This window comes from Myxocyprinus asiaticus, chromosome 14 (genome assembly GCF_019703515.2).
Source record: "Myxocyprinus asiaticus isolate MX2 ecotype Aquarium Trade chromosome 14, UBuf_Myxa_2, whole genome shotgun sequence".
NCBI lineage: Eukaryota > Metazoa > Chordata > Actinopteri > Cypriniformes > Catostomidae > Myxocyprinus > Myxocyprinus asiaticus.
Window position 1 is genome coordinate 1,838,548 of NC_059357.1, and position 19,149 is coordinate 1,857,696.

Below are 19,149 nucleotides of genomic sequence, written 5' to 3' on the forward strand. Positions count from 1 at the left end.
TCCTTGAGTGCCCGGTCTGTGTCGGCTTGTGGCGGGATGTACATAGCAGTGATAATGACTGCTGTGAATTCCCTCGGTAGCCAGAATGGTCGACATAGAAGCATGAGAAATTCCAGATCAGGAGAGCAGGAAGACTTGATAGAATGTACTTTCCTCTGATCACACCAGGATTTGTTGATCATAAAACATACACCACCACCTCTGCTTTTACCTGAGAGGTCTTTTGCTCTGTCCGCTCGGTGCACGGAGAACCCCGCGGGTTCAATGGCTGAGTCTGGAATCTCCGCAGACATCCAAGTTTCTGTAAGGCAGATAATGCAGCAGTCCCTCGTGTCTCATTGGAAAGAGATCCACGCTCTCAGCTCGCAGAGTTTGTTGTCCAGAGACTGAACATTTGCCAGTAGAATACTGGGTAGCAGGGGTCGATTTGCACGATGTCTTACTCTGATGAGAACGCCGGCTCTGTTTCCCCTTTTCCTTTTGCGTTTCCGCAGCCGGGCAGCCCAGACAAAGGGCTCTGCTGGTGTGTTTGTAAACAGCTGGTCGGCATTTAGGAATTTGAAGTCCGGTTTATGGTGTGTAATTGCAGAACCAATGTCCAAAAGTGTTTGTCTGTTGTAGACAATAAGGCAGACAACATCCAAGACAAAAAACATAAGAATTGTAAACAAAACAAACAAAACACTACAATGTTGTGTCGGAGCTCGCAACACAGCAGCCATACTCGCCGCCATCTTGAGTCAACGTCAGCAAAGGAAGATGAATGACTTAAAGCTGCTACAGCGAGCAACCCCCTCTGTTGGTCAAAATAAACAGCACACGATTAACCTTGTTGCCAGCAGGCTTCAATAGCGGCTTTCTTGCCATGTATTTTCACTTTGCAGACTGTTTTGAACGCGCAGTAAAAACTGGGACATTTCCAGGGACAGACCGTCAAACACTGGGACTGTCCCAGGAAAACGGGGACATCTTGTCACCCTACTTTAAAGACTTACAGAGTCTTACAGATTCTTAAAGTTTCTGTCAATATTAGTCAAAATCAAAAGCATTCAAATATAATTTATTATACATATCTCTGGAATAACTGATTGTGATTGGTCAATTCTGGGATTCTGTGGTCAAATATTTTTGCATTCTGATGCTTAACTGTATGATCCCTCTCAGTCTGTCAGTTCAAAACCACTACTTCGGAGAATTTAATGATTTTATTTCACTTTAAATTGGCTCATAGTGCCATCTAGAGGTGCATCAAGACATAACACAATTAAATCATTAATCATTAAAATCATTAATGTTTTATTCAGAATTTACATATAATATTTATCATACATTCATAGCACATCAGAAATAATCTAAATAATGATCCAGAATCACAGAAACTGAAAGAACAAGTTCTGATATTAATATAATTATCATGAGTGAATCAAATACAGATTATTATAAAGAAACTCTTGGATATTTTCATCTGATTTCTGTCAATGTTGTTATTGTTTAAACCCTCTTTAATGCTCATTTCATACTGTAAATAGACTTTCATTTATTCTTTTATCACAGAGTTTTACCACTTCACTGAGAAGATATAACAGACACTTAAGTTGAGTGTTCTTATTTTAAGACATGTAGGGAGTCTTTTGGTGATTGTGGAGCATTTTGGAAAAGAGATTAACTGCTTTGTCAACATACAAGTTGCAAAAGACAACTGAATGAAGAGATCGGTATGGAAAAATGTGTGAAAATGATTGTAAAATCCTGTAATCGTACTCGGTATTCTGGATCTTCAAAAAAGTTGCTATGGTTACGCCTTATGAGACTGACCTGGTTAGATTAAAGGTTCAGTGAGTCACTGGTAGTTAAGATGAGAGTAAACTGGTAAAGATGAAGTGTGGAGCAAATATCAAATATATGATCACATTTAATTGATTTCTATGAATTTACAAATGACAAAAATCATGTTAAGAATACTCACTCATATGTCTGACGAGATCATTCAATCTTATTTGTTGAGTTTTTGTAGACTATGTTGGGTTATTGTTGACACATTTAACCTTTGGAAATCTAAATGTTCTAAGATTGCATAAATTACTAAATACTTGTGAGATTTTCAGTAAGCAGGATCAGATATTACTGTGATTTTCTGTTGTTACAATTTAACTGGTAAAATCCTCAGAGGTTTTGAAGATGTGACATCACAATTCCAGAAGAATGGCAAGAGTGTGTGTGTAAATGTGTGTGTGAATGTGTGTAGATGTGTGTTAGTTACAGGATCAGAGAATGACACTTTTCCTCCGTCATAATCCAGATGAACTCTCACATGCTCAAGATTCTGTGTGACACGAAACACAGTGGGACGCCATAAGAACAATCCAATCTTATTGTACCCCACACTCCAGACATCAGTGTTCAAGCAATTAAGTCCCTTCCTCGGTTTTGATGCTGTAGTTACTCCAAGAATCCAGTTATTATTGCCTTTAACCTTCACATTCCAGCAGTGTGTTCCTGAGTTAAAACCCTCTGAACCCAGAACACATGGATAGAAGTCAAATCTCTCTGGATTATCAGGTAATGTTTGACTGTTATAACTGCATCTCACACTGGTCAGATCATCAGACAGGATCAGATTTGGATTTGCAGTGTTTGGATCCAGAGTCACAGGAGCTGATGAGAGAAAACAATCAACAGATGCTTTTATTCTCATGTTCATATAATCATCAAGAGTGAATCATATACAGATTATTATGAATTATGAACACGTGTCATATTGATGAAACACTATCAGATATTTTCTGTGATTATTGTCAGTGTTGTTTTTAGTTACACACTCATGATTTATTATCAGTGTTTAACAGTGAATCACAATACAAACATTAAAAGTGTGCTTCAGAAATGTGAAATGAACTCATGTTTTGGGACACTTCAAATAATAAATCAAATGGAAATGTGGAGATGCTGTAAATATTCTGTGTATCAAACTCTAATCTGCAGCAGTATGGTCATGTTCATTTCAGCAGTTCTGTGTATCATTTTAAAAGTGTGTATAGTGTATATTATTGTAATGTTTATAATGTAGTACACACTTTTGTTTTTTCAGAATCAGTTTTGTGTAAATATTAAAATGTCACACTCTCAGTGTGCTCGCAGAGATGTTTGGTGGACTCACTCTTGTGGACAATGTCTTGCATCTTCTTCCAGACTCTGAATGTCAGGTTGCCCAAGTAATGTGGCACATTAATGAAAGCTCCAGAAGTCATCTGTGGATCCGGCTGTGAGCTCTGGACACTGGAAGAACATTCAGGAGTCAGTACTGCAGTGACTTTGACTTCACAACCATAGAGAGGAGACACTTACCTTTCCATTGTCACATTAAAGTTCTGCAAAAGACAAAAAAACACTTGATGATCTCCTCAAATGATCAATAAGAGCAGAAATCAATGATGAGAGTTTGACTGTCACCTTTAGAAATGAGACATCGTCATTGGCTTTCATCATTTCCTCCATGTCTTTGATTGTGTGTGAAAGAGCTGAGATGTGTGTGTTCATCTCCTCAAGCTTCTTCTTCATCATCTGACTCTTCTGCTCCTCTTCCTCTCTCAGTTCAGTGATTGTAGCTTCTTCTTCATCTCGGAGAAACTCATGAAGCTTCTTAAACTCCTCTTTAATCTGACGCTCTGTGTGCTCAGCTTGAGTCTGAAATCACATCAAATTCACTTCAATCAGCTCTGCATTCACACACATCACATCATTTATCACCAAATGTGTTTGATTGTTGATTCTGTATCCTCACCTTGATGTGTTTAACTGATTTATCAAACTCTCCTTTAATGTTTTCTTTGTGTTTGAGTTTCTTTTGTAAAGACTTCAGTGCTGTATTGAGTTCCTCCTGCAATTTAACAAATCATAATCAACATTATGGCACAAATGCTACTGATTGATCTTAACTTCTATTGAACTGGGAATATTCCTTTAACAGCTACTGAGGGTGTGTTCCATTTAGAAGTGATCATCCCTATGGCCTATTCCGTTTTAAGACTTTACCTTCCACTGCGAGAGATTCAGAGGGCTGAGTGTGGGGCTCAAAAATAACATTTGTAACATCATAATTGTTCTCCCTTCGAAGTTCCCTTAGGATAATTTATGCTATTTTGAGCACAGTGTTTCACGAAACATTTGAATAATATCATAATTAGATGAAGAGGTGCAAATGATCTAAGTAGACCGTTATGCTTTTTCCAATGAAACAGACCCCTGAGCTGCCATCTCCACCTCTAGAAGATATCAGAAAACATTCATTTTCTATTGGAGCGAGAGAAATCACAGACACTATGACTTTCAATGGTACAGATGTCTGATGAAGGCCCTGTAGGTGACTGAAACATCATGAGGTTTAAATCCCATAAAGTTGAGACTTTCTTTTATTTTTTATCATAAAGAGTGAGTGTTTACTGAGAAATATATGTGTAGATAAATGACATACATGTTTTTTCCTTAATATGACTCAAGAGAAGTTTGCCATACCTTGTAAGATGAAACAACTTCACTGATGGGTCTGAATTTATGATTGATGTGTTTCTCTGAATCTCTGCACACTAAACACACCGGCTGTTTATCGTCCAGACAGAAGAGTTTGAGTTTCTCACTGTGTAAACTGCAGATCTCCTTCTCATTTCTCTCCTTCACAAACAACTCACATACATTCTTCAATGCCAGATTACAAGGTGGATGTTCTTTTGAAGATCTTCTCCTGCAGACAGGACACTCCAGAGTTCTCTTGGTTTTCCAGAACTGTTGAAGACACTCTTTACACACACTGTGACTACACGACAGAACAACAGGATTCTTGTAGATTTCACAGCACACGGGACAAGAATGTTCTTCCACAGATAGTGAATCCATTTTCACTGTTTATAAAAGCTCCAACGATCTGAACTTTCACTTTCTGAATGTTGCTTTCAATAATGAATAACCATCAGAATCACCAAAGATCTGCTGTCGACTCTGAAACAAACTTCACAAGAATCCTTTTGGAAAGTCTTTCCCTTTGTCTTGAAATGATCACTGATTCCTTTTTTGATTTTGTCCAGATATTCACAGAACAGTCAGTATGACAGTAAAGAGAGAAATGAGAACTTACTGGTTTGTGTTGTATGAGGGTGGAGTTTCTGTGTCTTTGTGATCTCTGAATCTATCTTGTGTTCCTTGAATCATTTTACTCTGAGCATTGGATCATCATTTTGTATATACATTTTTATCTATCATCTGACATCCAATCTTAAAAACCTTCAGCACATGGAGCATTTGTTGTGAATTAATTAGAATAATGATAGTCATAAATATGGATACTGAATAGTGCTGAGTAGTGATAACAGAAATATAGTTTAATTTGCCACTGATATTATGCTGTTCAGCATTAAGACTACAGATCCCCAACCAAATGTGTAAGACTACATTTCCCACAATGCTTTAAGTTAAACAGAGTTTGTGAGAATGTGGGGAGGGGTTAATGATTCAGTCTAGAGATTCAGTAATGATGGAATTCCTGTTATGCTGCAAGGAAACTTTTTTCAACAGTTGTTTTTTTAACGAGTTGTTAGTCATTATTGCATGCTAGCAAGCAGTAGCGGTTCTAGCTTGTATGGCACCCTGGTCAAAACCCGCTTCAACACGCCCCCAAAGTTGTTGGGGGGGGGGGTTTATATGGCACCTTGGGCAAAACCCGCTTCAACACACCCCCAAAGTTGTTGACTGGGGGGGTGGGTCTGTGTGGGTGCCTCGTGCCGCCCCCCTGCAAGATGCCGCCCTGGGCAACTGCCCATGTCGCCCATGCCTAAATCCGCCACTGCTAGAAAGAAAACAAAAAGTAACAACGGCATCCTCATTACACGTATACAGTACATACGTATTGTGTGCGTTAGTTCTGATATCTGAAAATTGTCTCAGTTACTAACGTGACCTTGGTTCCCTGAAAGGAGTGAATGAGACACTACATCAGAAGCTGATGTTAGGGGAGCCGTATACCATCACACTATAGTACTGATGTGTAACGCCTATTAGCCAATACAGGGTAGTCAAATGAATTGCTGCAGCCAAACCTTTGTTTAGAGAAATAGTAAGGGAGGTGGAAACCATAAACCAATGGAGCATTGGCAAGACAGAGACACTAGCCAATGCTGGGTAGTGGAGCAATGTCTCAACACCTACGTATTCCCATTCAGCGGTAATGAGGGAAGCAGAGTGATCGCCTGGCCAAGGGCTTTGGCACCATGACACTAGCAGACAGGAAAGTGAACCATACGTTTTGTCACAATGACACTAGCTGACAGGGTAGTGATTAACACCATTACTAACCATCTGGTCAGTGATCAACCTTCTTCCCCTGTAAAGATCTGGGAAGAGAGGGAATATACATGCAGGTTGTAAAACCTGGAAAAAGTGTTAGGGGAAGCCTGAAATGCAGTTGGACATATGCCTTCTAGAGACATACATTTCACACATCCCTAGGAGAAGGCCATACTCCTGGTTGTATGAGCTTTTATGCGGTGTGTGATGGGCAGACCACTGTATGCCTCGTAGCCAGCGCACCAGGCCGACACCTCCCCCCACATAGTTATGAGTGTTGAACGGCCCTTTGGGGACAAGTCGACTACCCAAAAGATAGAGACAGGCTAACCCAGTCGTGGCCTCTTTTCCCCTTCTTATTTTCCACTCCATAAAAAAGAAGGGGGATTATCCGACTGGGCCACCAGGACTAGTCGGGGGGTCTTGCCGACCATGTGGAGAGTCTCATGGTAGATCCTACCCAACGGGGGAGGAGTTACTACAAACATGGAGACTGTGGCAGAGGGGGCTCTGCTGAAGAAAGACGCAGTTTGCCAACAGGGAAACGAATTAGCGGAAGATATACATCGCATGGGGTTACCTTACAGGGAACCGCCACATGCAGAGCACCTACCCCAGAACAGGGCTCTTAGTTAGCATGTGTACTGGGCCGGCAGCGAGTCTTTCCGAAAACTCGCCTGCCACAGGGCTCGGAGGAAGTCAACCAGGGAACATAGTTTGTGAACACTACTGGGAATTAATGGCGCACGTCTTCAGCTCAGAGGAGGTGAAAGGTGCTATGTGCAAGCAATACACCCGGCTGGCTATCCCGGGCTTATCCACTTGTATTGCGTGCCACTACCTGGGACGAAACTGGTTCCACCCGGAAGTTGTAGAACCTTGCAAAGGTGTTGGGTGTTGCCCAGCCCGCTGCTCTGCAAATGTCTGTTAGAGAGGCACCCCTGGCCAGGGCCCAGGAGGCCGCTATACCCCTGGAAGAATGGGCTTGTAGCCCTACCGGGGGCAGCACGTCCTGGGCGTGATATGCCATAGCTATGGCGTCAATGAGCCAGTGGGAGATCCTCTGCTTGGAGACAGTGCTTCCTTTCCGCTGTGCACCAAAGCAGACAAAGAGCTGCTCAGAGATTCTAAAGCTCTGCGTGCGATCCAAATAGATGCGTAAAGTGCACACCGGACACAGCAACGACAGGGCTGGGTCTGCCTCCTCCTGGGGCAGCGCTCGCAGGTTCACCACCTGGTCCCTAAAAGGGGTCGTGGGAACCTTGGGCACATAACCTAGTCAGAGTCTCAGGATCACGTTAGAGTAGCCTGGACCGAACTCCAGGCACATTTCGCTGACAGAGAATGCTTGCAGGTCTCCTACCCTCTTAATGGAAGTGAGCGCAGTCAGGAGGGCAGTCTTCAAAGAGAATGCCTTAACTCAGCTGACTGCAAAGGCTCAAAGGGGGCTCTCTGTAGACCCTGAAGAACTACAGAGAGGTCCCATGAGGGAAAGAGGCACGGTCTTGAGGGATTCAGCCTCCTGGCGCCTCTCAGGAACCTGAAGATCAGGTCGTGCTTCCCTTAGGACTTACCATCCACTGTGTCATGGTGTGCTGCTATAGCAGCAATGTACACCTTCAAGGTGGAAGGGGACAGCCGCCATTCCCACCTCTCCTGCAGGAAGGAAAGCACTGACTAGACTGCGCATCTCTGGGGGTCTTCCCATCGGGAAGAACACCACTTAGCGAACAGACGTCACTTAAAGGCATATAGGTGCCTCGTAGCCTGAGTGATCGTGCCTACCACCATGGGTGGTAGACCGCTTAGGTCTTCCGCGTCCCTTCCAGGGGCCAGACATGGAGATTCCAGAGGTCTGGTCGTGGGTGCCAGATGGTGCCCTGTCCCTGAGAAAGAAGGTCCTTTCTCAGGGGAATTCACCAGTTGGGGTCTGTCGTGAGGAGTGTGAGGTCCGAGAACCATGTCTGGGTGGGCCAGTAGGGTGCTACCAGGATGACCTGCTCCTCGTCCTCCCTGAACTTGCACAGAATCTGTGTAAGCAAGCTCACTGGGGTAAACGCATATTTGCACAGGCCAGGGGGCCAGCTGTGTGCCAGCGCGTCTATGCCGAGGGGTGCCTCGGTCAGGGCGTACCAGAGTGGGCAGTGGGAGGATTCTTGGGAGGCGAACAGGTCTACCTGTGCCTGTCCGAATTGACTCTAAATCAGCTGGACCACCTGAGGATGGAGTCTCCACTCTCCCCTGAAGGTAACCTGCCATGACAGCACGTCTGCTGTAGTGTTTAGGTCACCGGGGATGTGAGTGGCTCGCAGCGACTTGAAGTGCTACTGACTCCAGAGGAGGAGATGGCGGGTGAGTTGTGACATACAACGAGAGCACAGACCACCTTGGTGGTTGACATATGCTACCGTTGCCGTGTTGTCTGTCCAAACTAACACGTGCTTGCCCTGGATCAACGGCCAAAACCTCCGCAGGGTGAGCAGAATTGCCAACAACTCGAGGCAGTTGATGTGCCAATGCAGTCGCGGGCCCGTCCACAAGCCGGTGGCTGCATGCCCGTTGCAAACAGCGCCCCAGTTTTGGAGGCGTCTGTCATGACCACGACACGCCTGGAGACCTGCTTTGTGGGAACACCTGCTCGTAGAAATGAGAGGTCTGTCCAAGGGCTGAAAAGATGGTGACAGACCGGCGTGATGACCACGCGATGTGTCCCGTGGCACCATGCCCATCTCGGTACTCGAGTCTGAAGCCAGTGCTGAAGCGGTTTCATATGCATCAACCTGAACGGGGTGGCCACCGCTGAGGATGCTATATGCCCCAGGAGCCTCTGAAAGTGTTTCAGTGGAATCACTGTTTTCTGTTTGAACGCCTTCAAACAGGCCAGCACCGACTGTGTCAAACAGACTGAGTCCAACTCCAAACTGAGAAAAGAGATGCTCTGAACTTTCGTCCTTCACCTAGGTGAAGTGGATACCGCTGAACCTGGGCGGACACCTGGCGAACTGAATCACGTAGCCGAGTCGGACGGTCCGGACCAGCCATCGCGACGGATTGGAAAGCGCAAGTCACGCATCCAAGCTCCACGCAAGGGGACCAAAGGGACAATCTCGTTGGACATACCGGCGGGTGGAGCCTCACGGTGGGGCGGAGCTTGAGGTGCCACACCATGTCATGGCCGTGCTGAGTTCAGGGACATTGAAGTACTTACCTGGCTCCTTGTGACCACCCCGGAACAGCCTGGGACGTGGAGGAAGAGGCCTGTCCTTGTGACCCGTGGAGACTGTCACATAGGGGGCGGATTTGTGCCACAGCTGGGCGCTCAGGGGCGGAAGACCGCCGCTGGAGCGCCAAACCTGCCAAAGAGTGGCGGACGGTGATCGATGCTGCGCTCGAGAGCTCATCACTTTCGCGGGCTCCGAATAAGAGGTCGAACTCGCTGTGAGACGAGCCGGCGGACTCATCCGGAAGCCCGATCGGGGCAGACGAGCGTGCTGGGGAATGGGAGGTCCGCGGGGGGATACCTGGCGGAGGTGGTCACATTGGGGTCCCCAAATTGCCCCCAGCGCTAGCCGCGCTGGCCTCATACCCGTGAGTAGAAGGACCGAGGTAGGGAGCCTCTGGGCTGGCTTGCTTTCTAATGAAGGTAAGCCACGACCGCATCGTTGCCATGGACATGTTCTCGCAATGAGTACATGACCCATCCACAAACGCTGTCTCCGTGTGAGCAGTGCCTAGACACGAAAGACAGTGATCGTGACCGTCAGAAGGTGAGAGATAATGAGCGCAACCAGGAATAACACACAAAGGCATCTTTAAAATGACGCAGTCTTTAAAAAAAGGTTCCGTGTGTGCCGCTCTTTTAGAGAAATATACTCTTTTTAGAGAAATATACTCCTTTAGAGAAATATACTCTTTTGGAGAAATATACTCTTATTTCTGCCGAAGCGCCCAGGGGCATTCTCTGCAGTGCACCAGTGCAGAGGAGGGAGAAGCCGCTGAAATGGGCCATCAGCTCCAGCAGAGGTGAATGAACAGTCCAGTGAGTATGACCATTCGGCTCCGAAGAGAAAATCTGAATGAGTGGTTGCATACCAGCTCCTTTTATACCCGTACGTCCGGAGGAGTGGCATGCAAATACCACTCGCCAATTTTCATTGGCCTTTTGTCAAAGACCAGAGGTGTCTCAGGCTCCCAAGAGTGACCCCTAGTGTCACTACATCGACTCAATGTCGAGTGAGTGACAGATAGGGAACTAAAACATGAAAACAGAACAAACAAATACATCCATGAAGGGTAACAGAAACAACAACTGACAAAGACTTAGCAAACACAAGGACATTATATACACTGGGGCAAACAAGGTAAATGAGATACAGCTGGGAACAACCAGGGCAGGAACCAGGAACAGAGACACAAGAAAGTAAACATAAAATTTCAAACTAAAAGTCACTAAACACCTAGTGACCTCTGGTGGCTGCTAGGGCAAAAGTCTCAGGTGTTATATAGCCCCCTTCTAAGGAGTGACTTCTTGCGCTCCTAAACATAACACCAAAAAAATAATTCATGGGAGGAGCAGGACATTATGGAACTGTCATTCCAAGAAAGCACAGGGGAAAAGAGAGGGGCTGAAGGCCACAAGTGACCCAGCGAGACCACCGAAGGACAAGATGGATCAGGCAGCCAGGCCAGATCAGGCAGACAGTAAGGAGATCAGGGCAGATCAGGCGGACAGTCAGGAGACCAGGGCAGATCGCCAACAGCCTTGGGTAACTGGACAGGCTCATCGACAGCCTCAGGGAACTGGACAGGCTCATCAATAGTCTCGGGGAACTGGACAGGCTCGTCGACAGTCACCGTGGTCAGGAGCGCTGGCAGCAACTGGGAAACAGCCTCCATGGCTGGGAGTGCTGGCAGTGACTGGGGAACGGTCTCCATGGCCGTGAACATTGGCAGTGACCGGGGAACAACCTCCATGGTCATGAGCACGGGCAGTGACAGGGGAACGGCCTTCGTGGCAGTGAACAGTGGCAGTGACAGTGGAATGACCTCCATTGTCGTGAGCACAAGTAGTGACTGTAAAATGACCTCCATGGCCATGAGCACATGCAGTGACAGGGGAACGGCCTCCATGGCTGTGAGTGCAGGCAGTGACAGGGGAAAAGCCTCCATGGCTGTGAGCACTGACAGCGACTGGGGAATGACCTCCATGGCCATGAGCGCTGGCAGCAAATGGGGAGCAGGAGCCCTTCTCCTCCTTCTCTTCTGGACGGCCGGGAGCACTGCTGTTGGAACGGCCTGTTTCGCCGAGGGCGCTGGCATGGACGAGGCTTCAGGTGCTGGCTCTGTGACAGATGAGGCTTCAGGTGCTGGCTCTGGGACAGATGAGGCTTCAGGTGCTGGCTCTGGGACAGACAAGGCTTCAGGCGCTGGCTCTGGGACAGACAAGGCTTCAGGCGCTGGCTCTGGGATAGACAAGGCTTCAGGTATTGGCTCTTTGACTGTGGCAGGCATGGGCGCAGGCTCGTTGACCGTAGTAGGCATGGGTGCTGGCTCGTTGACCGTGGCAGGCTTGAGCATACCGGGTGCCACCTTTGGTGTGAGAGGAACAACCGGGACCACAGAAGTTGAGACTACCTTCGGCAAGAGAACGATGTTATGCTCACATGAAGGGTATAGACTCTCTGGAGTGATTTTGATGTACTCCCTTCATGTGAGCTCTCCCATCTCTGGCAAATCTGTATTGCCATAAAAATTCAGGCCAATCCAGAAAATGTTACTGAAATGAGAGTCATTCCAGTTCGACTGGCTCGCCAAGGCATAAAAGCCCAATGAATAGTCCTAAAAAGAAGTCCTGCCCGACATAGCTAGATCCATATTTCAGTCAGTTGTTCTGTAACGTTTGCAGGAAGGAGTCGAGAGAAAGAGGATCTAAATGCAGGATTATTTATTAAAAACTCAGGAAAATAAAAACAGGAAACTAAAACATGAAAACAGAACAAACCATTACATCCATGAAGGGTAACAGGAACAACAACTGACAAAGACTGAGCAAACACAAGGACATTATATACACTGGGGCAAACAAGGTAAACAAGATACAGCTGGGAATAATCAGGGCAGGAACCAGGAAAAGAGACACAAGAAGTTAAACACAAAACTTCTAACTAAAAGTCACTAAACTCCTAGTGACATCTGGTGGCCACTTGTGCAATAGTATAAGGTATTACAGGGGCACTGTATGCCTTGCTAGTCATATGCAAGTGCAATAACATCCACAAACCAGCAGGACATTATTTGCTCGAAGATGGCCAAACCTTTTATGCAACCTCCAAAGCAAACAAAAAGTTGTTCTGATACCCTGAATTGACTCGTTTGGTCAATGTACATGCTTAATGCCCTCACAGGGTGTAGTCCCTTAGCCTCATTCGACTCAAAGGGAGGAGGGGAGAATGCTTGTAAGGTAGCAACCTTAGCCCTAAAAGGGGTTGCCAGCATTTTGGGTGCATAACCTTCCCTGGGCTAATTTGTCAGAGTAAAATTTACTCAAATTGAAGAACATTTTACTCTATGCCAGATAACATTTGGTCCCTCTCTGAAAAGAGTAAAAGTTACTCTTTTGATGGAGCCATTTTTCCAGAGTTAATTATGCTCAGTTTAGTAATAATATTTTACTCTTTCCTGTGATATTTGACTCTATTTAGTGTTTTTTTAATCAACTCTCGTACAATTTACTCAGTCCAGGGCTAAAAGAAACTGACTGCTATTTTTTAACTCTGTTCATAGGAACTTCTAATTTACTCTGCTTCAATTTACTTCCCCTCCAGAGTTGTTTATCATCAATTATGAGTGAACTACAAAGAATAACTCTAACCAGAGTTATTCTTCTGAATTACACCATTCATGTTTTACCCTCAAAAAGCCCTAAAATATCAATGAAAAACTTGCTTTTCAGTCTGAAAATAAAATCAACAACAAACTGTATACTCATGTCTCACAATTGTATTTTTCAAGCACCTGTTTAAACAATATTACACTTACACTTAATTCACTTGTGATCATAAAAAAAAATAAATAAATAATGAAAACAATAATAAAAAAATAAAAAATAAATAAAAAAATTGTGATAGTGATAATGTAAGAGAGGAGACGAAGAAGAATTACATTAAACAATATGGTACAATAAACAAATCAGAATCACAACCATAAGACATCAGAATGTCAAACAACTTGTGGTGCAAAATATCCTTAATCTCCAAAACAGAAGGTGCTTCTGTGGTATGTGCAACTTTGTAAGCATGGATATGTTCAGCTAAACAAAACGTTTTCAGTGCAGTGATTATCAAAAGGACCTGCTCATCTTTGATAACAATATTCTGGATTACATGAAATACAGGCATGTCATTCTGAACTTGAACACAAACCGCTAACCCTAACCGATAAGTATTTCCACAGCGCTTGACCCAGTTCACATTTAGGACCTTGGTCCACATAGGCACATTAAGTTTCTCAGCCATCTCAGCACCAACTTCAATTTCATTCAAGGGGGCCATTTTCCCGGGACCTAATTTCATGTAATTTGGATCAAATGTTTGCCAAATGTAAGCCATTTGGCACTGGTGTTTCTTTGCTAATGTTTTCGTTATGTTTTTAAAGCTTTTCAACTGCTTTTTAAAAAAAGTTATGCTTCGCTTCGTAACACATGCACCAACATTGTAGCAGTGGTCCAATTTTCTGCATACAACTGGGGTAATGCACCATAAAATGATGCTTCGGCAACAAGTTCTTATCAGGAAACAAATGCTTATACAAACTGTGGTGCTCTGCAATCAGGTGTTTCAAATAAATGGTGATACCAGTGGATATAACTGAAGAAAACACTATATTGACTATCTGAAGCAATAAAATGAACAAATACCAGTGCTGATCATTAGGACACACAAGATCTCCAAACATAATGGGTAGATGATGCAGTAAACACCAGCTCTGAGTGGCATTTAAGCCCAGGTCATTGGAACCCTCTCTTAATGCTACACCAAGAGGTTTGTTGTTTTGTTCCATGAAGCCATAGTTAAAACTCTGAATTTGTCTGTGTACTTCTGCTGATGTGGTGTAATTGTCAATCAGGTGCTGAATAAGTAATTTCATCTCATATTGTGCAACCCTCTCTAATATATCATGCTTGATATCAACCGAAAAATTTGCAGTGGTGTGGAAATATCGCAACGAATTTAAAAGGCAAGACTTTTTTACTCCCATTACATAAGGTAGACTGGGATTGCTCTGCATACTCTGACAGTGTTCAGCATGAAGTTCTTTAGTTCGCACTGACATCTTTGGACGATCTTCACTGAACTCTGTCTGAAAGTCTTCGTTCTCTAGTAGGCAAAAGCGGCAACAGTACCTAGCACTAAACGATTCCACAAAACCAAATAAAGAATAGACACCAAGGTTGTCACCAGTAACTTAGACAATGTTTCCATAAACTGTATGATCAAATAAAGGAATCTGAATTCCATTGGTTTCCAGTGTTGAGATATCCTGGACAAGCGGCCCTAGTATTTGATCAAACCCATAAGTTTTGATATCTTGTGCATGAAATAAAGCAACTAAATGGATATTTAGTAAACTCCAGTTGTATTTAGGGGAAATATTTCTAAGGGTAAAGGGTAGCTCCTAACTTATGTATTCCTCGTTTTGATCCAAGGGGGTTTGAGCATTCAACTAACTAACTTAAAGTGCCTTATAAGGGCATTGGCACTAGCATGCCCCCTTTTACAAATGAAACAAATCATCTGCTCACTGGAGCATTCTAGCTCTCAACTCAGCCACTCTGGGATTCACCTTGGTGGTTTCAACATCTATGTCATAGACAGTGGTTTGCAGAAAGCTATACACATTGGTCAATTCCTGACAGTATGAGGTGCCAAAGACAAAGTGAGCTTTGAAAAGCTCATCAACACAGGCCAGTGAATTAGAGGCCTTACAGGGTAGAGCATGTTGGTCAATTACAATAAAACAAGACTGGACCCTACTTCTCTTCAACCCAACAACAAGTAGATATGGCTGGAGACTCTCTCCAATGCTATCCAAGTGCCCTTGGATACTGGTTCCGGTCTGTAAAAGAATGAAAACACAATAGTGCCAATGTGACTTAACAGATAAAGTCAATATACAGCATGAATAAAGATACAGTGATGTCTTCCACCAAAGTTTCTCGATTACATATTATATTACATACATATGTGTTAAGTAGAAAAGAATAGCCCAAGAACAATCATTTAAAGGACAGGTGATCTTTAAGAACCTGTCTGAGAAGTAAGCAAGTTCAAGGTCACATAGTAACACGACATTATGAACTAGTGTCATTTGATCTGCTTGATCAGTAGCTTCACCTTGATGAATTTCACAAGACAATCACATGCTTGTCTAGCTGAGATTTTTCCCGGTCTTTTGCAGCATTGACTTGAGGGTGGCAAAAGGTGAACCAGCATCAGAATGGAAGACATATCGCTGTCCCAACCTGGAGACACGGAAAACAAAATAAACAAAAACAAAATAGGCTTTTAGGTTTGGTTTTTAGGTAGAAGGGGTTGAACATACCCTCCTACTCATTTTAACTTGACTTAACTTCACTTGGATGATGTGCCGGTATAAATACATTAACCACTCCAGTACTTTAGTTTATACTGCACACAGATTCAGTATTAACAGCACATTCATGGCCAAGTCTTGATGACTACAGATGTATGGCTGAATTAAGGTGAAACCTCTACAGATATTGAAATGCGGTCATACAGTTAAACTTTATATACAACATGTCAACCATGCATTTGTTATTCAGAGTCCCAAATGAAAACAATTTCAAACTGTAAATCTGCAACTCCTGTATTAGGCCTTTGAGAAAAGATCAGGGTAGAAATGTTAGAGAAACAGGTAATTTTCATTTTGACAGTTTACCCATTGCAAGTCTGTGTTGCATAACTTGCACATGAATCATGCATGTCTAATGGGTAAAGTTGTGACCACAGTTGAAACTATATATCTGAATAAAGCTATGCTTGTCATGAATGCATAACTTCCTCTTAAATAATTCAGGGTATAGCACAATATAGTTACCTTCTTCAACTTCAGTGGCTTCAGCATTTTGGATGAGGTCTTGGAGCTCACTAGTCTGTGTGAGGCCACGGCTCTGTGCAATAACCTGTGGTTTTATGTTGGTAGACCACTTCTCCAACAACTTTGCAGAGGTCGCATCACCAAATAGAAGTCCAAAATCTTGATCAATCTGTACAAAATGCCCAAGATAATTAAAGTAGGTACCACAGTAGGAACTCACTTTGTTTACCTAATGAGTCTGTGTTTCTGCAGAACAACAATAGCACTTGATGTCATATTTGTATGTTTGTTTAAAGAATTGAAGTATCACATACAAAGCCTTGTATATCCATGAATCGCGGGAAAATGGGTATAATATCAGATGCCTCTATAGGGTCATGCAGCATCTTCTGGCGATAGGCCAGTGTTAACCTCATCTTTTCCTTTACCACTGTCTCGTCAGCTGTATGCTTCATCAGGGCAATTGCTTCCTGACACTGACATTCATCATTCAACCAGCTGTCTAATTTGTAGGGATCCCTGTCAGCAGTTGGCCCACCTGAAAGTGTTTAAGACAATATGAAAACCACATTCTTTTTCTTTCCAAAGCACAACACATTCATACCAACACTAGATACATGACAGGAAATAACATGGAAAACATGCATATATCCCAGAGGAACATTTAAATTTGCCAAACGTTGATGATTATGCAAAGCATGTTTGCATTTAAAAAGAACAGTGATTATATTTTGTAGAGATACTATGTAACAATTGACCTCATTTACAATATGACTTAGTGACAGACCAATTTGGAACAAAAGAATACTTCAAAGACAAGTCACAAATGTTAAGATGAGTAAAATAATCAAGTTGTATGTTCATTTGAAAAAAAAAAAAAAAGGTTAATCAAGCCTTGCAGCCAAGCTAATAAAAGCACTGACTAAACATCAAATATTGCACCTGTTTGTGGTTGCCGTGGGCATTTCATCCGTCCCTCTGATCCTTCTTTCTGCAGCATTTTAATTCTCCATGCCAAATATCCACTTCCATCTTCTGCATTGTAATAATGCTCCTATGACCAGAACAATACACAGACCTTGTAGTTATACATTACACGACTAAGGAAATAAATGCCATATCAATTATAATGTAGATAATCTTTACTCTGCAATATCCAGAGTATATCCTCCTCCTGTAAATCAAAAAGATTGAGAGGCAAAAGCTACTTACATAACCAAGTTTGCTCCTGGGGTCAGCCAAGTATGGGAATAGTGAGATGATTCCCTTCACATATTCTTCCTTCAAACGTCGGGAAGGGCTTGTTCTACACACAAAAACATAAACCAATTACAACCCATAACATCATAAACATCAATTTACAAATTACTGTATGAACAACCTACCCATGTTCATTTGTCAAATATGCCACCAAGATTTTCACCATGTCACGTCTTTAGTGCGAGCGTATTCATTTATGACCTTCTTGCCTCCAGGGCTGCTCTTTAGGACATCTTCGACCATCTGGAGAGGGTAATGATGTAATATTGAGCAGAGATGAGAAATTAACAACTGACAAGTGTATATAGTTCCAAATATCTTCACTATTTAAGTCATTCTATATAGATGTAATCCAGAGGCAAGATTGGTGACCCTTACTTGGGCAAGACGACATTCCTCAGCTCGATTTTTTTCAGGAGGACTTCTAATCAACATTGCTGTGTCATCAGACTCTGATGTGTCCCCAGCATCTCCAAATGAGCTTGAGCTTAAAGAATCTTCAATATAAACCATATCAATGGTCTGATTATCTGTTCATACTACTTTGATAGCATGCTACACAGCTATTGAGAATTAGTCCAATAGACATATTAGCCTGTGCAAATCAGTGAATTGGTGAATATTGCTGAGAATAAACACAAAACTTGATAAGAATGTCAAACAACTTACCATCAAAACTTGCTGTGCCTGGGATGAAAATTTCTAGGACACCAAGGTCTGGTCGTGACTGCAGATATTCGAATGCTTCCTCATCAACTTCTGTCTTCGAGTCATCAAAGACTTTAACATCCATTGTAGGAAGATCAAATTCCTTGTCAATTGAAGGAAGACAAACCATTGGCAAATTGACAAAGGACAGCAATGCCAAAAAACTCAAACAGTTATTTTTATACCCCATAAGATACAATCATACACTTATTATATTACTATTAAAAACTAATTTTTCAGAAGGAATATTATTAATGATATTAACAATGTTAAAGTTTGTTATTTCTCACCACATTCCAAAAACGTCTGAAATGTAAAAGGTGTTGGAGAAAAAATATATTTCTTGCTATATTTGAACTTCACTCTGACAATGTTGTTGGTTTGCATCCTGAAGGAACCAAAAAGACAAAGTTAAACATAAGGCGATAACACTCACAGTCAGATGAAAAAAAGAACATTCGGTAACACTTTCGAATACTGTTCCGTCATTAATGAATAACTACACAGGAACAAATGAGTAATGCACTATTAACATTCTAGTAACTACTATTAACTAACAAGAAATTCTGATTAACGAATTAGTAAGTAATAGCGCTCAGTTGAATGAGGTAGTTCACTATTAGCTAATCAATAACTATTTTTTCATACCTCCCAGAAGACTACTAAGAACTACTGTATACAGGTTCGTAATTAATGTGAATAATGTATAATATAAGGTAATGGTGTAAAAAG

At 42.9% G+C, this 19,149-nt stretch overlaps 2 protein-coding genes across 2 annotated transcripts; both read right to left on the reverse strand.

The window, feature by feature from the left end:
• Nucleotides 1-1,811: 1,811 nt before the first annotated feature.
• Nucleotides 1,812-5,112, reverse strand: LOC127452204 (nuclear factor 7, ovary-like). Its single transcript, XM_051717549.1, has 6 exons — nucleotides 4,513-5,112; nucleotides 3,782-3,877; nucleotides 3,451-3,684; nucleotides 3,346-3,368; nucleotides 3,158-3,276; nucleotides 1,812-2,655 (listed from the first exon to the last, which is right to left on the reverse strand). The coding sequence occupies exons 1-6, from the start codon at nucleotides 4,888-4,890 to the stop codon at nucleotides 2,141-2,143; spliced, it is 1,365 nt and encodes a 454-aa protein (XP_051573509.1). The 5' UTR covers nucleotides 4,891-5,112; the 3' UTR covers nucleotides 1,812-2,140.
• Nucleotides 5,113-15,695: 10,583 nt separating this feature from the next.
• LOC127451472 (uncharacterized) lies at nucleotides 15,696-18,502 on the reverse strand. Its single transcript, XM_051716205.1, has 8 exons — nucleotides 18,379-18,502; nucleotides 18,088-18,206; nucleotides 17,873-17,952; nucleotides 17,596-17,623; nucleotides 17,392-17,503; nucleotides 16,764-16,987; nucleotides 16,450-16,618; nucleotides 15,696-15,853 (listed from the first exon to the last, which is right to left on the reverse strand). Exons 1-8 carry the CDS (start codon nucleotides 18,500-18,502, stop codon nucleotides 15,696-15,698), a joined length of 1,014 nt encoding a protein of 337 aa, XP_051572165.1.
• Nucleotides 18,503-19,149: the final 647 nt, after the last annotated feature.

Excerpts from the sequence above, each read along its gene's own strand:
- LOC127452204 (XM_051717549.1), bottom strand. The coding sequence starts at position 4,890 with ATGGATTCACTATCTGTGGAAGAACATTCTTGTCCCGTGTGCTGTGAA. Across the intron at positions 3,685-3,781 it reads AATCAGTTAAACACATCAAG|ACTCAAGCTGAGCACACAGA; the intron begins GTGAGGATACAG and ends ATGTGATTTCAG. Across the intron at positions 3,369-3,450 it reads ACGATGTCTCATTTCTAAAG|AACTTTAATGTGACAATGGA; the intron begins GTGACAGTCAAA and ends TGTCTTTTGCAG.
- LOC127451472 (XM_051716205.1), bottom strand. The coding sequence starts at position 18,502 with ATGGATGTTAAAGTCTTTGATGACTCGAAGACAGAAGTTGATGAGGAA. Across the intron at positions 17,504-17,595 it reads TATACTCTGGATATTGCAGA|GAGCATTATTACAATGCAGA; the intron begins GTAAAGATTATC and ends TTCTGGTCATAG. Across the intron at positions 16,988-17,391 it reads CCCACGGCAACCACAAACAG|GTGGGCCAACTGCTGACAGG; the intron begins GTGCAATATTTG and ends AAACACTTTCAG.